Source organism: Cupressus sempervirens, chromosome 2 (genome assembly GCF_028749045.1).
Source record: "Cupressus sempervirens isolate cs-2001-9-10 chromosome 2, ASM2874904v1, whole genome shotgun sequence".
In the NCBI taxonomy this organism is placed as follows: Eukaryota; Viridiplantae; Streptophyta; class Pinopsida; order Cupressales; family Cupressaceae; genus Cupressus; species Cupressus sempervirens.
The window spans coordinates 657596424-657613287 of NC_143119.1; the positions used below are offsets into that span (position 1 = coordinate 657596424).

General features: G+C 36.5%; 1 protein-coding gene across 2 annotated transcripts; it reads right to left on the bottom strand.

Annotated features, from left to right (window-relative positions):
- Window positions 1–4380: 4380 nt before the first annotated feature.
- On the bottom strand, window positions 4381–8840 carry LOC149575094 (uncharacterized). 2 transcript variants are annotated; one of them, XM_089814956.1, is made up of 3 exons: window positions 7807–8840; window positions 6350–6576; window positions 4381–6246 (listed from the first exon to the last, which is right to left on the bottom strand). In XM_089814956.1, exon 3 carries the CDS (start codon window positions 6196–6198, stop codon window positions 4723–4725), a length of 1476 nt encoding a protein of 491 aa, XP_089671082.1. In that variant the 5' UTR covers window positions 6199–6246; window positions 6350–6576; window positions 7807–8840; the 3' UTR covers window positions 4381–4722. The 2 variants fall into 2 exon arrangements, with proteins under 2 accessions (XP_089671082.1, XP_089671081.1); XM_089814955.1 differs by having other exon boundaries at window positions 4381–6261.
- Window positions 8841–16864: the final 8024 nt, after the last annotated feature.

Here is a 16864-nt window from a genome sequence, read left to right on the forward strand (position 1 = left end):
AATGTGATAGGGTATGCTCATCCTGACAATTCAGAGAAGTCGATACCCAGTACCTGCAACCTGCATAAAAACCATGCATGTACAAACACAATATATACTAAATTAAACAGACAATGGTAGGAAGTGGTGCATCGTGTAGATCCCGACTAGCAGGTGACTACGACTCCCTTCCTTAACCACATCAGACACGCCATACAAAAGCAAACACGCAACGCAAACACGCACACTATACACATGCAAGTATGGGGTAAGTATCCATAAGAAAGCACATATGATAATAAATCATCTTACTAATCATCATTAATAATTGAAAGCAATGTAATAATCATCATCAATAATTGTGAACACTAAAAATAATCATCATACATACATGAAATGTAGAGTCTAAGTAATCTCATCACATAATAAACTGAATCCATAGCACAATATCTGATAATCTCAAAATAATGCTACTAACCAACAACATAAAACTAGTTCTAAAAGAGTTCAGCAACGATAACAAAATGTGAACTAGGGGCAGGCACTACATAATAAATAAGGAAATAATGTTTAAATAAGATTTAAACATTTTTGAGAGGGATTCTTTAATTAAATATTTTTAATTAAGATAAAGGGATTTAATGGCATAAAAATTAATTAATTAATTAATTAATGATGATGTCATCAGGGACTTTTTCAGAAAATAAAAATACTTTATTTTCTAAAAGATTTTAGGTGTCTACAGACACATACTTGGGCCTCAAACTTCTCCAAATCCCAAAAGTTCTACAAAAAAGGTACTCAAAAATGTCTTGAATCCTACTTCTAAGACTTGTAAATCTAATAAATCTGTGTGTGCGCATGGGTGGGTGTTATATGGGGGTTTGCCTTGGTCAATCGCCTCTTTTGGTGACTTTTGACTCCACGAATATTCATTAGGAAGATGTTTGTATAGTGTTCATAAATCCTAGAGTACAAATCTAGAATGTAAGAGCTATGTAAAAATGCCATGGTTCTAACTCTAAGTGAAATCCTAGCATATAAATGTGCATGTACATAAGTAGATATGAAGAAACAAGGAACCCGATCTCAAAATAGTGTAGAAACCATACCAAGCCCCCAAGACTAAAGTACTCCAACCATCCTCATAATCCTTTTGCGACTATGGTGTTTGAATGCTTTATTTGAAGAATGAAGATGAAAATCTCCCTTTTGGCAACAAATGGATGAATTTGAGCCAATTATTTTCTTTCACCTAGCAATTGCTCTATGTCAAATTGGGATGTCCACGTATACTTGCATCATCATATTATGCTTATTCATGTTTCTTTAAAAGGAAATGGCGTATTTTTATAGTGATTTTTTTAGATTACTTCCGCAAGAGTTGACTACCATAGGCGGGAACCATATAAATTCAAATTAAAGTCAAGAACACAATATTAAGCCCTAAGGTATAGGTCAACATAGGTCAATTGAGGTCAACTTATACTTGGGAGGCAAAAATCTTAGGGAATGATCCCACAGTCTCAAATCTGGAAAAGCTCTCAAAGTAATTGATTTGCAGATTGAGAAATCGAGGTTTAAATGAGAAAAAATGTCTAGAAAAAGGAGGTTGTCAAGAAATTATATCCTACCTCTATCTTTACATAAGAGGAAGTAGGAAAAATAAGGACGTGTTAGGTCCTTCCCCACTTTTGCCTAAGAGAGAGAGAGTGTGTACTACAAGAGGAAGTGTATAATGCAAACACGATAAAGATGAGCTAAAAATATAGAAAAGAGGTGGAATAGTTAGCATAAATAGGAGGTATTTGAAGAAGTTCAAGTCCACGCCAAGGAGATGGAACAATCTTAGGATCGCAATTCCCTTGACATGCTAAAGGATAAAAGAGAATATGGTTAATGATGATGGTTTCTCCATCATGGGGAAATATCAAACACTTCATCATGGCAATGTTTAAAGACAAGGATTAGCAATTTCACGTGTAGGAATGTTAATTTAGATGTCACCTTTATCATCATCCCACCATCTCATCAATTTCAAGTTTGACTTGGTCTCCCTTGGCTCACTTCCATGGAAGTCAATCTCTCCTATTCATAAGTGTTTGACATTTCCCCGTGATGGAGAGATCTTCATTATTTACCATACTCTCTTTACTACTTTAGCATGTCAAAGGAACTTTGAATTTGAACTTGACTTATTTTGACATGCCATGCTTCAACCAATCCAACCTCACAAAGACAAATTATTCCTTATTCAAAAATTTAAAATCTAAAAGATGTGGTCTTTACAATCCTGAGCTTGTTCCATCTCCTTGCCCTAGACTTGGAGTTCTTCCTCTACACCTATTTATGCTTCTATTCCTCTTCTTATATCCTATAGATGAAAAGTTAAAAAGATAAAAATGAAAATAATAGCTCAATCAAGTACTGGCTTACAACATCTTAATTTTAAGAAAGGGTGGTGGCACGCCTCAAAAAGATTGAACCCCCAAACATTTCGGTTAAATACACTTTAAGATTGGTGGAAAGAAAAAGGTCAAGCACTACATTGTATAATTGTCTAACAAGGTTATTTGGATCGAATAAACCAATTATTTAGATGAATCACCAATTTTCAAGAGGTCTAAGTAATATTAAGAGCATCATTGATCAAGATTCATATTAGAAAATCTAAGATCAAAAAACAAATGAATAACTAACAAGAATAACCTTGTGATATTGCTATCAGGACTTGACTGTGATTTTGAGTCAAACTCATTGACCCATGTTTCACGAGTAGTGATTCAACATAATCCATCTCTCATGAGAATAACCTTGACAAGCACAATGGATGATGCTGAAAACAACATTGTTATATTCTATGATTCCACATATTGTTTGGTCTCATGGGCAAATTATACTATTTGACCTCATGGGCATTATTAAAAACTTCCATTTCAGATAAAAAATCTAACATTGTCAATACTTCATTTTAAATTACGTATTGACAATGTTAGATTTTAAATTAAGTATTGAGAATGTTAGATTTTTTATTTGAAATGAAAGCTTTCATTTCAAATAAAAATCCAACCAATTCCAGTCCCGCCAAAGAGATCAAACGAAATTACAAATTTATTTGACATCTGGATGCCATATAGATCGGCATTCAAAGCTGCCCATAACACGAGCGTAGAATTGATAGAATAAATGAATTTTTAATTTAAAACTACAATTTGTAGGGGCATTAAACATAGATCCATCCGCATAGTCGAAAGGATGAAATAAAAGGTAAGATGCTTTACTTTCCTTTTTTTGATAGTCCCCTAGTCCAAATCATAGTCAAAGACAGCCTGTAAAGAAACCGGGAATTACAAGAATTCTCTTTATTCAATTTCTCTCCCTGGGAATTCGGGCAAAACGGAACATTTTAGGATTTTATGATTGCCAACTAATCATAAGAGGTACGCAAAAAGTTCCATTAAAAGCAATAATGATCTTTGACTACAAACATCATCTCATTAGGATCGTGACAACCTTTACTTAAAAAAGAAAGTCCTCTATAGTATAAGAAGAAATCAGACGTGTATCTCGATTTTCTACAAATAAAAATCATATTGTGCGACTACTGGAAGGCTGGAATATATAAACACACTTCACAAAAACCTCTGAGATCATTAAGAAAATCAACGTCGTGGTGTACTTTTCTGCAGATGCAATGAGTCAAGCCTGCTTGCATTGCAAACATGTTCTCCCAGATCAATCCCCAAATCAAATCATGATACTTTTTAATGAATGCATAAATCACGCCTGCTTGCATATCAAATAAGATATCTGCCACACGAGGTAACGAAAAGTTTAGGATAATGTGTATTTTACAGACCCATTAATTGCAGGGAGTAGAAACAAACAAGGACAGTACATACATGGTCAAAGGTGAACATTATGGTATATAATATGGATACCTCTGAGTACTATCTAATTCTTACTTTCTGAGTATCCTTCCAGCCACTCTTAAGGGAATTCAAATAAGATAGTTTGATTATCAATAGTCATAGCTGGAGATGGGATCTGGAAAGGAATATGTAGTGTTAGTTAAGGACTTTTCCCACAAGGTCTCACTGGATTGGTTGTGGACATCATTAAAACCCTTCATTCATTCAATAAAGAAATAAGAATCATCAAAAGTAGATCTTTAATCACTTGATGAATGATCCTTCAAAGGAAGGTTGATCTTTCAGTGTTTCACTGAGCAATAGATAAACAACTCTGTGCTGAATACACTTCCAAATGGGAACTAGAACACAGCCACATATCAGAAAGCTGGAATTCAATTTATGAATTACAACTAATAGCAGCATTAAAATATTGAAGAACCAGACTGTGGAAATCATACAATTACTTAACTATGAAAACAATCCAGTATACCAAGAAAACAGAGAAATTCTACCAAATATTTTACTGAATTTGACAATATCTAGAACCCAGTAATACCTCCTCAGAGAGGATGTGCTTTATAAGGTAACAGCTGCATAAAAATGCAAGCATGCATTATAACTAATATTTGTCTTTTGAGATCCTATACCCAAGTATACACCTAAACCATCCAAATACTGTCCCTGACCTGCCAAATGCCAGCATACTTATTGGCAACTCAGATGTGAACTAATGATTGCAGACGGCCTCTGCAGCTTATATGATCATGCCAGCTTTGTATAAATTGTATGTCAGCTTTACATAAATTGCACAGATATTGGCAAGTGCAAATCACTTGATAACATCCTGCTGATTTGCTTCCATTCTTTTCACTTTTTGCTGAAGCGCCTTCACAATTTGAATGGTTTCATCCAAAACATCGGCAGTCCCCATGCCATCTCCGCCAGGTATTATACTTCTCAGGTGTTCAACGGTTCTTTTGATGTTTTCATTCCTTGATTTCTTAATGAACCCTGACTGTCTGGTGAAGCGTTTGGAAGTTAGAAACTCTTCATTACCATCAATTTTAGAGCAACATTCATTTGAATTGCTGTAGGATCTATGACTGCACAGTAGAACATCATTGTAGATATTATCTCCAACATTTTCAAGATAATCTGGCATGCCTGGCTCCCAACTTGAGGTATCAACAACAGAAATATCAGGAGAAAGACATTTTTTGTTGATCATTAACTTTTCAAAAGGTTCTTTGGCAGGGTCAGATATGAGATTGATCTCATCTTCTGCACATTCCCTTGTGTCAATCCTCCGCCTCTTCATGGAAAAGCCACTAGTTACATCTCCAAATTCATCTTCCACATAGTTGTCTCCATCCTTTCCAGTTGTATCACTTGGAGAGTGCCCTGAGCTACTCTCCTCACTATCAGAGCTTAGCAAAGCTTCCAGGCCTTCAATATCTTCATGCATTTCGCTGGAAGAGCTTGGAGCTTTTTCTTGCCTTGACACATGGTTACTCACTTTGCTAGTACTTTCTCCCTCCCCTTCCCCAGACGCGGGAATTAATTCATCGCCAAAATTGCCAAGAGAAACAGAATTCCATCGAGATGCCCTTGTCTTCTGTAATGCTGCAAATGCTAAGGCCATCACAGTTTCCTCATTTTCATGACACCCAACCTTCCAGCCTAAGTAATTGTCTTCAATAGGTTCTTTGGAGTTTCTTATTACTCCTTTTCTGTCCATGTTTGGAGCATTCATCTCTTTCATAGGGTACTGGCTTGGGGGGAAAAAGACTCGGCTTGTATTGCCAGTTTGATCAATCAATATAAATCTCTTTTGACGTGATGCAAAAGATCCAAGATTAATTTCCTTAGGATGCAGGCCATTACATGCGTTTAAATCCTCCACATTTGCCTCATGGTTCCGACCTCCGGATCCAGAGGTCTCAAGCTTTAAGAATGGAGCCGAGGATTCCAGCGCTCGAGGAAAAATATTACCTCCTATTCCATTGCCCACTCTGACCTCTTCAGCAGAACAAGCAATGGTCGAAACATCAATATCAACTGATTTTTGTTTTGCAAAGCCCTCATGATGAAACATCTGAGAGTTTGGATAGCTCGGGCTTACCAAAGAGCTTGACTGAAATGCCTCCAAGAGAAAGGCTGCCTGGGACTGGGGCTTCAGACTGGTCAAATCTGGCACAACATAGTTTTCAGGTCGCATGCAAGGCATTGTAGACCCTAAACCGAGCTTTTCTGATTCCTGCCACGACTGATTCAGACAGCATGTAGCCTTTTTTTTATTCTCCATTAAACGAAATAGTTCCTGATTTAATCAACAAAATGTGACAATCTTCGGCTGCCAGCACACATACTGTCAAAAAGAGTTTAAGTGTCACTTCTGATCTACATATTGGAAGTAAAGTTCTCAAGACTGTAATGAATAATTTGAACATACATACCAGCCAGTATGTATTCCAAGTGAAGATTGCAGACATTTATAAAGTACAATATCTCAAGTTCCATATTGAGGAGGGTAACTGCATTATCCCACCCATTTTTCCTTCCATACTACATTCACTTTTGCTTGATGATGATAACTAAGGGTATTCAAAAACTGGCCAAAACGCTGAAGATGTCACCCACCGAACTACGTTACAGGCTTCAGCAACTGACGAAAATATTCAGCCTGTAAACCAGAAACACCAGAATGAGGTAGGAAAATTAAAATGTCCGCCATGCATACATCTTCTGATTTATGTCTGACCGGTTGTAAATGCCTTCACAGAATATATTGATTTTAAAAGCTTGTAATAATACGAGGAAAGAAAAGCTAAATTTGCAGTTTTTCCAACTGACTACCTAAATCAAGACATTGACAACGATAAATCGTGTTGCAGAATACCCAGTAACAAGCATGAAACAATTTGAAGCATGCCATCCACACTGCTTTTTTCCATAGAAATAACAAACGAGTGAAGAAAGCCTAGGCATAAATTGTTCATCAAGCTAAATCATGAAAGCCTTCGACACAGATAGCAATAACCAGAATCATGATAGCGGTGGCGGTACTGCCTGCCAGATAATACAGTGACGCCTAACGGCTCAAAATCCATTCATAGTGTTGGATGCATTGGCAGTCCAGAGAGCCTATCACGACAGAAATAAGAAGGTATATAAAAAAAATCCAGCTTCAAAAAGTATTGCCAACAAGTACTGAAAATCTGAAGCCTTGGAACACCCCTGATGCAAATCGGGAAGGAGAACAAGCACACTTGAAAAGCTAAATAAAGAAGATCGCCCATCATGACGTTCACAAGCTATTTTTGAAAAATCATATGACAAAATAAGAAAACCCACGAATATCCTCACGTAAGCACGATTCTTCAAAACCTCAATATGTATGGCATCCTATTAATTCTCGGCATCTATGAGATCTTATCAACTCAAGCCGTAAGAACTTCATTGGCCCAGACAACAGAACCCAGATCGATAAAGATGATCTTGCAATTATACAGATCCGCAATTAAGGGACGTCTCAATATAGTCTTCAACTATGCAAAGGCATTTCAAGGGAAACAGAACGGAATTGGACGATTTCCAGAACGATAACCGGGCATAGATATACACATCGCCCAAGTGAAAAAATAAAAATAAAATTAATGAAACCTCCCAAAATGCCTAAACGGCGGGAAATTGTGAGAAATACCCAGAACAGGGCCTGAAGATGCGAAAACAAACAGACAAAACAGCATTGAAATCATATCCGGAACAGCTATGAACATCGGCCAACCCCAAATTAACTGGAAACAAGTATAGGGAAAGGATCAATTCAGACGTGTAGGAAAGCGGCCGTAATGATGAGATTTCCCAGCGTCCAGTGCGAGAATAAACGTAATAATGGAAAAGAATCACCAACCTGACAATCTTGCAATGGTTGAAAGCACGCTATAACTCTGACAACAATGGTAGCATTCCCCGCAACTCCTTCATGTTTCAATGCACGGAATCTCGTTTGGCTAGCTGCTTGGCACACCATACCTTCTGTCACCCCTTTCCGCCAATTCTCTCTATCCCTCTGCCGCCGTCTTCGCCACACACCACAACTGCACCTTTCAAACCCTAAACCAGATAGCCAAGAAGCCCCAAATAGTGTCTCTTCACTCCCAAAACCCACAAGAAAGCAAAAACAACAAAATCCGTTCACAAATAGAGAAACCAAACAAGCCGCCCTGCAAGCACTCCCTAAATGCAAGTAAAAGAAGCTCGAATGCCCGAACCAACAAAGAAAAACCCCTTCTTGAGGATACCTACTCAGCTAACCCTACAGAAGGAGCGAGGTAGAATGATAACCGACTTAGCATCCATAGGGAAAACTTCTACCAAAACTAAAGCAGAAACAGAAAAAGATATTCATGCTCATCCTTCTCTACAGAATAACTCTGCAGAACACATTCAGCAAAACAGCAGTTCTGTAGATGTCCACTGCAACACACGGCCACCGCATCCTCAAGCACACATCAAATCACCAATCTTTTCCAATAAGCCCTCCTAACCCAGCAAAGCAAAAAAAGCCCTAAAAGCTCCTGCAACGGAGGGATTCGACAGCTAGACCACCCAGGGAGCCAAAATTTACGAAATCACACAGACACCTAACAATCTCTGCACCTTTCCACAGGGATTTGAAATGGGGACAAGCAATTTTAGAAACGGTTTAGAAAGGGGTTAAATGGTGGCAGCAGATATGGAGGCAGGCGTCAATGCCGGTTGACCCGCTCTGAATTGCTTTGAGATGTGAACCCTCGAGTTGGGTTACCATTTAACCAGAAAGCGAGCTCCTTAATTTTTAATTGGAATTATTGGTGGCGTGATGAAATAAAAATAATAATAATAATTAATAATAAGAGTATCGCGTTTAAGCACGCCTGGGCCTGGTTTTGTTTTGTCGAGAGCAGATTTTTATTCCTCACACTGGTATATAATACTCTTTTTTACACGAACCCTAATTTTAAAATGTGATGAAACCGTGTGTTGTTGAATATGTTTTTCCATCAATCTGGATCCCACTCTCCATTCTTGAGTGGATTGGGTGGGGTCTAGCAGAAATGGCTTAATCATGCTACGCCTAGGCCGGGGAGGGTTCACGTGTGGCTCCCCTTAACCCTAACAACTTCCTTTTCCTGTCTATTCAAATCATACCACATGCATCTTGCATCCATTGTACTGTCAAATCCATTTTTGCCCTTAGACTAAGTTCTCAAGAGTGAAAGAGTAGAGATTTCATCAATATAATGTCCTAGATTATGATTACAATCTATTCCTCACAATTTGTCCAAAAATACCACTCTCTTTACAAATTCATATGAAGATAATTTGTGGTGTTCTTATAGCAATTTGTGGTCCTATTTTGTTCTCTACTATAGGAATTGCGTGTTGTTATTTTGATGGTTGTTGTTGTATGAAAACTAGTGTGTTACAATATGTTTCATATGCTAATCTATGATAACTTTTTTTAAAAATTCTTCCATGATATACTGTTTTTGAATTAAAAGCAACCAAAACTAAGGGGCTGGCCCATAAACAGTTGAGTTGGTCAACTACCAGCAGATTACCAACAACCAAAACAACCCCTACCACCTAAAAAACAAAAACATATAGTTTGAAAACATAAATAAAAGAGTATTGACAGACCTAACATTGTCTATATTAGGTCTAGAAAAGCTACGTAAAAATATGAACAAAGGCATAACAGCCTTAAACCCAACCAAGTCCAAGAACCAACAGATAAACAACATTAAAAAACAGAAGGAGGGAGTCAGTAAGGCTTCTTGGCCTCTTTCCTCCCCAGGAGGATGTTTGCCCAATCTTCCGCAAGGAAGTCAAATAGTAATTTTGAATCCTCCTTCGGCAAGTCTCCTTCCATATCTTTTAGTCTGTGAAGAGTGGTGGCAATAGCATGTGTCACTTTAACAGTGAACTTTATCAAAAGACGCATCCTTTCCTCCAGCCCATGAATCCTCTGCCACATCTCATCGCTAGTCGTCTTCTTGGTATCCACATTATCCTCCTGCATGTCACCTGAATTGCCATCCGCTTGCACCAAAGTGACATCCTTCACATTAGAGGGGTTAGCAATTTCCTTGGGGGGAACCTTAATAGGGAAGGAAATCGTTATATGGGGAGGGCACACTATCCATCATATCAAGGAATTGGTCCTGGGTTAAATCCACACACCCCAACCCAATGGTGGTAGAAACATGTGACACCTCATTCTTCTCCCTCATCCTACCTCCCGAACCTAATCATGATGAATCTGAGATCTCCTCTTCCTCCTCCTCCATTCTCCCCTTCCCGAAATTCGATGCCTTCTCCTTCATCCTTTTTTTGGGACAGTTCGAATCCTCCAAATCTGATTCCTCCTCTTGCAAGGCCCCAACTTTCAGCTTCCTCTTAGCATTGGACTTTGCTAACCTCCCCGATATCCTCCTTCCTCTTTTCCCTTCTTCCTCTGACTCCTCTGATTCCTTCTCTCTCCCTTTCTTTCCCTGAGGCGTGGGCTTCAACTCAACAAGGGACCCATTAAGCGAGGGTTGTGGGGTAGGGGTACTAGGACCTGTGATCTTAAGGGGAACTAGTTGGGGCCAAGGGTTGGGATGGGCAGGAATATCAATCTCCACAATTCTAGTGGGAACTAGGGCCAAGTGGAATTGATATAGCCAGAACATTAACCCTTGATGTAAAATGGTAAAATTAACACCCTTCCTCATTTTTCCTTAATATTAGTAATCGAGTCCACTAAATTATGCAACAAAAAAAAATAACAATGAAAATAACATCACAGTGGCAAAAATGGTTTAGGAGAGGAAAGTGGTAGTAATAATAAACACCATACCTCCCTTCCAAACTTAAGTACTTCATCAATGTCAAATAGACCTCATTCCATGGCTCAAGGAGCTTCTCTCGCATAAAACCACCTCTATGTCGAATTGGTTCCTCACCCTCCAAAAAGAAGCACTGCAAACTCGCTTTGTTAGCCACCCTAGTCACCTTTTTCCATTTTCTTCCCTTCATAGCCAAAATCGTCGCTAGGGAGATAAATTACTCAAAGATATGGAAAGAGATACCATTTATTGTAACTCTACGACCCTCCCAGGAATTGACAAATTGAAAAGAACAGTTTTCATCATGCCCATTTAGCACCTCCATAAACAGAATGAAGCCACCTTCCTTCAGCATCTACGACCCTCCCAAGAATTGACAAATTGCAAAGAACAGTTTTCATCATGCCCATTTAGCACCTCCATAAATAGAATGAAGCCACCTTCCTTCAGCATATACCACACTAATGGCTTCTTAGCACTCTCCTCTGTCATGGGCAGCTCAATTCGCATCAGGTTGCCTCTCATCTTTGCAATTTTCCCAAAACCTCTCGTCTCCTTCCAAACCCAAAAACACTTACTAAGAATGACTTCACTCTTAGGCAAAAATCTAATATCCCTTAAGCGAACATAATAACCATTATTGTTAGTAATTATAATAGCGTCCCTTATAGAAATTAATGTCACGTGTCAACCACCTCTATCTTTCTCCCAATCTTTTCCATCATTCCCAATGCATACTAACCATTTAGAATTTAAATCTTTTCTCATCCCAGCGTACGAGAACATACATAAGATAATAATTTAAAAACCCCTCATATCAAACTTCAATACTTCGAGCCATGTGAATTTATTATTACTAGTACAAATTCCATCCCTCCTTGTCATATGTCCTTCGTAACTTCGTCCTGTCTGCCAACTCAGCAATAGGTGACAAAAGTTTAAACTAATTCTCCAGCTAGGATTCATCATGCTTAATTTCTTGAGTTACTAAATCACTTACCCATTTTGGTAAGGCATTTAAGTCCTCTGGCATCTTAGTCCTTTCACCTTTAGGCCTAACACCACCATCCCATCTATTACACTAATTCCCTCCCAAAAAATATGATTCAAATCAAAGCTATTCAAATTAGCTAATAAGTGTCTAATGTCTTTTATAACACGTTTGATGGCCCATCCTTCCCTCATGTTACTTTTAATAGTCTCTATAATGATTTTTGAGTCCCCTTCAATCTCCACATTTCTCCATCCCACACTTATTAGCAATTTTAAACCCCGAAAAAGAGCCATCACTTCCACAATATTATTAGACACTTTACCTAGCTATTCAGAATACGCCAACAGCATCCTTCCCTTACTATCTCTAACCATACCTCCTCACACCGAACCTTCCTTTTTGGCAGCACCATCAAAACTGAGCTTAACCCAATTTGTAGGTGGGGGTTTCCATCATGTCCTTTTCCTAACCAACATATTGGAATTATCAGTTTCCATTATCCCCTCATAATGTTGTTTAATGAGAAATGTTGAGGAGTTGAATTATTTTGATCGAGGGCTCATAAGGGGCATTATTTTCAAATTGTTTCTAGTATGACTATTTAATCTGATTCTAAGTTGGATATTTTTCTTTATTGGTTCAGTGGCTACATTAGCCAAAGCACTAACCCAAACTTTGGTTTGCAGTTTCATCTGAAATATGTGTACAATCAATTATTTTCATATAGTGCAACATTGTGAACATTTTAAATAGTAGGAATATTTTATTTATATTTTGTGAACTTATTAGCTCTTGGTTCATTTGCTTTCATTATATTTGTTCATTATTTATATAGGGGTGATGGCTTTGGATACTTTGTCATTGTGGCACTGGTACTATACTAATGTACTGTACTAATGAAGACCTCATACATAAAGCATAATCCTAGGCATAAATTTTTATGTTGTCCAAATAGTCAAAAGGTTGTTGCTATTTTTTTAATATTTATTTTAAACGTAATAAATTATTGTGCACTTTTGTAGTTCTGGAATGCAAGGGGACAATGGATGCAATTTCTTTCAGTGGGTCGTTGATGGCCCATCTACATCATCTGCATCTAACTATACAAAAGATGAAAAGAACGGTTGCAAGTTGTGCAACATTCAAGATACTACTGCCAGGGAGATTGCTTCCATGGAAAAAGTTTAAATCATGTTTGCACAATATGTTATTTATGTTCTAATTATTATAATTGTAATAATGGTTATGGTGGTTTGGGGCCAAATGTGTAAATATGGTTAAAGACATATATTGGAGATGTAAATTTTATTATGACTTTGTATACTTGATGGTGGGCAAATTTTAGTAATGACATGTCCATTTTGTTGTTTTGAACTTAACTATGATTGTGGAGATTATTTGTTGTATGATTTGTATATAAATGATAAATATATTTTACTAGTTTCATGATTATTTATTGTGTATAACATTTTCACGATGTTATCTATTTATTTTTAAAAAGGTGAAATAATTTAAATTTCTCATTAACTTTAATGAGTAAAACAAAAATAAAAATACATTCTTCTTCTAATAATAATAATAAATTAAAACAAATAAAACTAAAGGAAAAAAATTTAAAAATATAAATTAAACCTTATTCCAATTCCATTTTTGTACAATCAAACAAAGGATTAACATATTCTCAATTGAATTCTAGGTGAACCAAATAGGCCTGGAATTGTCATTTTCTATTCCTATTCTCCATTCCTATTCTCAATCCAATTTTTTATTCTAATTTTCAACTCCCATGCTAGCAACCAAATGGACCCTAAGGATTGAATAGATAGATTCTAGGAGAGAAGTCCTACTAGTTGTTTACACTAACTTATGCATCTAGATTTCTTAAAGTGTAAGTCTAATTGTGTTGATTTTTCAATGAACTTTCACAAGTGAGTGAAGAGTTTAAAGCTAAGGTTTTGCCTTTTGGGTACTAGGGATTGTGGAGTGCAAAATGGTCTAAAAGAGTCATTTCAAAATGTTCAATTTTAACTGTTTGTCTAGAACCCAACCTCTACACCCCCTGATAACTGACAAGTGACTAGGCAAAACAAAAACACCCCACCCCTTATAACCATTCACTTTAGCATGATAAAATAACTTGTTTGTATTATGGACTCACTTACTAGGTAAGAAAGGGAGTAAAGGGGTCATTTTAATTAAAACATGTTGTCCCTTGTGTTAATCAAAATCCCATCTTTACAACCAATTAAGGAGTTGACTTAACCTATACCTTACCCTATACCTAACCACCTTAGCACGTTTGTAGTTCATCAAATGTCACATTACCACCTAGGGCTACCCTATTACAATTCCCTCTTAACCTTAAAGTTGCTCATTTTTTCCCAAATTTGTATGCAAACTTTAGCTCCCATAAATGCTTCCCGAAACTTCCATTTCAATGTATACATCGAGGATTTTCTTCTTCTGCTACCAAATGAGTAATCACAAAGTAGTAAATTTCTTAGCATTATTTATTATTCAATAATCATATGTGATGATTTTCCTACACCGTTAAATGTATGTTTCAATCATTTTGACTCAATACCATTGCATGTAATGTGATATATAAAGAAATAATTCAAGGAAATGCGAAAGAAATTTTGTACATTGTCAATTTAATCATTACTTGGCGTTAAAGTTTATATGAATCTAGACACTTTCTTTAATTTTTTGTTTTAAATATAGGACTTCTCAATGTTACCATTCATCTTATGAAGCAGCAAAGCTCTCATGGTTATTGTTTGTAATGATTTTCAAGTGGTGAAAGTCACAAGTTTCAATTGTTTAACCTTGAAAGTGTGAGTGTTAAATATGGGCCTCATACTCAACAACACACTTCAACATGGTCTTTATTCCTCGGATTAATCCAATAATGAACATGGAATTGTTCATGTTAAATATTTGAACAAGGTGACCAATTGCCTTCTATCTAGATGGGGTTTGAAATTGTGCTCCCAGAATCAAGAGTTCAGTGACTAGACAAACTAGAACGAAGGATTTGAGCTAGAATCAATGCAAACTAGTCTATATTTTTAGGATTTTTTTTATCCAAGATAGATTAATTTAATATAGATGATTATGCAAGTTAATCTAAGTATAAGTAAGCAAAGATTAATATATGTATGCATTGTAATCTAAATGAGTGTATTTATGCAAAAAAAGATATTAAAAGCTCTTTCAATGCAAGAAAGTCGAGTGCTCAAACTAACATTGTTTCAATACTCATCAATTGCATCCTTCCAAATGAGAGACAAGAGTTCCCACTTTATAGAATCCCAGAACCAATCAAAGGTGGAGATCAAGTCAAATTAACGGTGGAGATTAGATGAGAATCCAATTTGAATTGAAAGTTTCCATTAGAGAGAGTAACTCTCAAGAGTTCATAGGAGTTAACTGATTGCTTTTGAAGTAAATGAGGCAGTTAACTAGTTTTATTTCTTTTATGATTTGAGTTAACTTAGTGTTTCCAATTCTAAACAAAAGAGAATATTTGGAGGTTTAAATTAAATTTGAATATTCTCAATTAATTGAATAATTAAATTCAATAATTGAGATGAGGGTATTTAATTTATTTAATTCCTTTTTCATGTTTATTTAGCTAAAGGGGCAATTTAATTTAATCAAATGCATTAGGGCCTTTAATTAAATTAATCATATCAATGAGATTTATTAGCTAAGTCAAGTCGACATATGAATTAAATAGAGATATGTGATTATTACAGGCTAAGGGTTTTCTGCAATTGACACTTAGGTCGAGTAGATTCAAGTGATCTTAAATGTCTATTACATTGGGACTTTATCAATTGATAGATTGATGTTTTGAGACCAATGTACCAGATTGGCTCAGGATGCCAATTTTGGGGTATTACATTTTCCCCTCTTTGATTGATGTGTGAGCAACACATTGATTCAAAGAATAGTCTGATGTCTAAAGGACAAGATGAGAACTAAGATTGGTTCTAAGATTGATGATACGAAGACCAATTGATGAGATATAATTGATTTCAAACATGGTCGAGAAAAAGTCAATCCTCAGGAGTTCGGCTAATATAGATGGTGAGAAATTGAATACCCATCCATTGAAGAGAGTTTAGGATTATCTCTAGAGTGAAGCTTAACCCTTGGGAGTCTAGATAGAACACCTAGATACATGTCTATTGAGAAGAGTTTAGATTTATGTTGAGAATGAACCTTAACCCTCAAGAGTCCAGATATAACACCTATATACGGGTCCATAAAAGATGACAAGAACTATCATGACTCATAGGATCATCCCCAAAAAAGGGCTTGATCCTTAGAAGTCTAGATAGAACATCTAGATACGTGTCCATTGAGATATAACAAGAACATTGAGAGGGTTTATGATTATCTCCATTGTTGGATACAATTATCTAATTGTGTGTTGTCTTTGATGTTACACAAATGTCATATCAGTTGTTAGTTTGTGCTTACTGAGCTCACTTGGTCAGCAAGATAGTTTTTCTTGTCTATCGAGCATTCATGGAGATTACTCTGTGAAGATAGTGTCTACCAAGCTCACTCGGGTATCAAAGGGAATTATGGAAAAAAGCAGTGTTAACCTAGTTCTCATGGTTAATGAAGGAAAGTTGGTCAGAGTTAGTATTAATCAAGCTCACTCGGTTGCCAAAGGATTTTGCAAGTTCACAATGTTAACCGAGCTTCTATTGGTTAACACAAGATGTCATTTTAGGACTAGTGTTTACCGAGATGGGTCGGCTATCAAAGGATTTTGATGATTTGGATATGAAGTTTAATTATTTCAAGTATTGGTTATAGCCGACTATGGTGATGATTATTTGTCATTGTAATTTGTATTGAGCTGACTTGACAATCTAAATAATATAAATATAAGGTCAAGTTGAGATTCTAATGAATGCAAGAGTATGCAAGTGTATTGTTTGATTGAGAAGGAAAGTGTGAGCAAACTTGAAGGATGGTCAGATATTCTTATGGAGCAGCAAAGTAACATTCGATCAGGAAGGATCTAGCATGAAGCAGAACAAAGATCTGTAATCAGCAATTCAGTTACATCTCAATCAGGT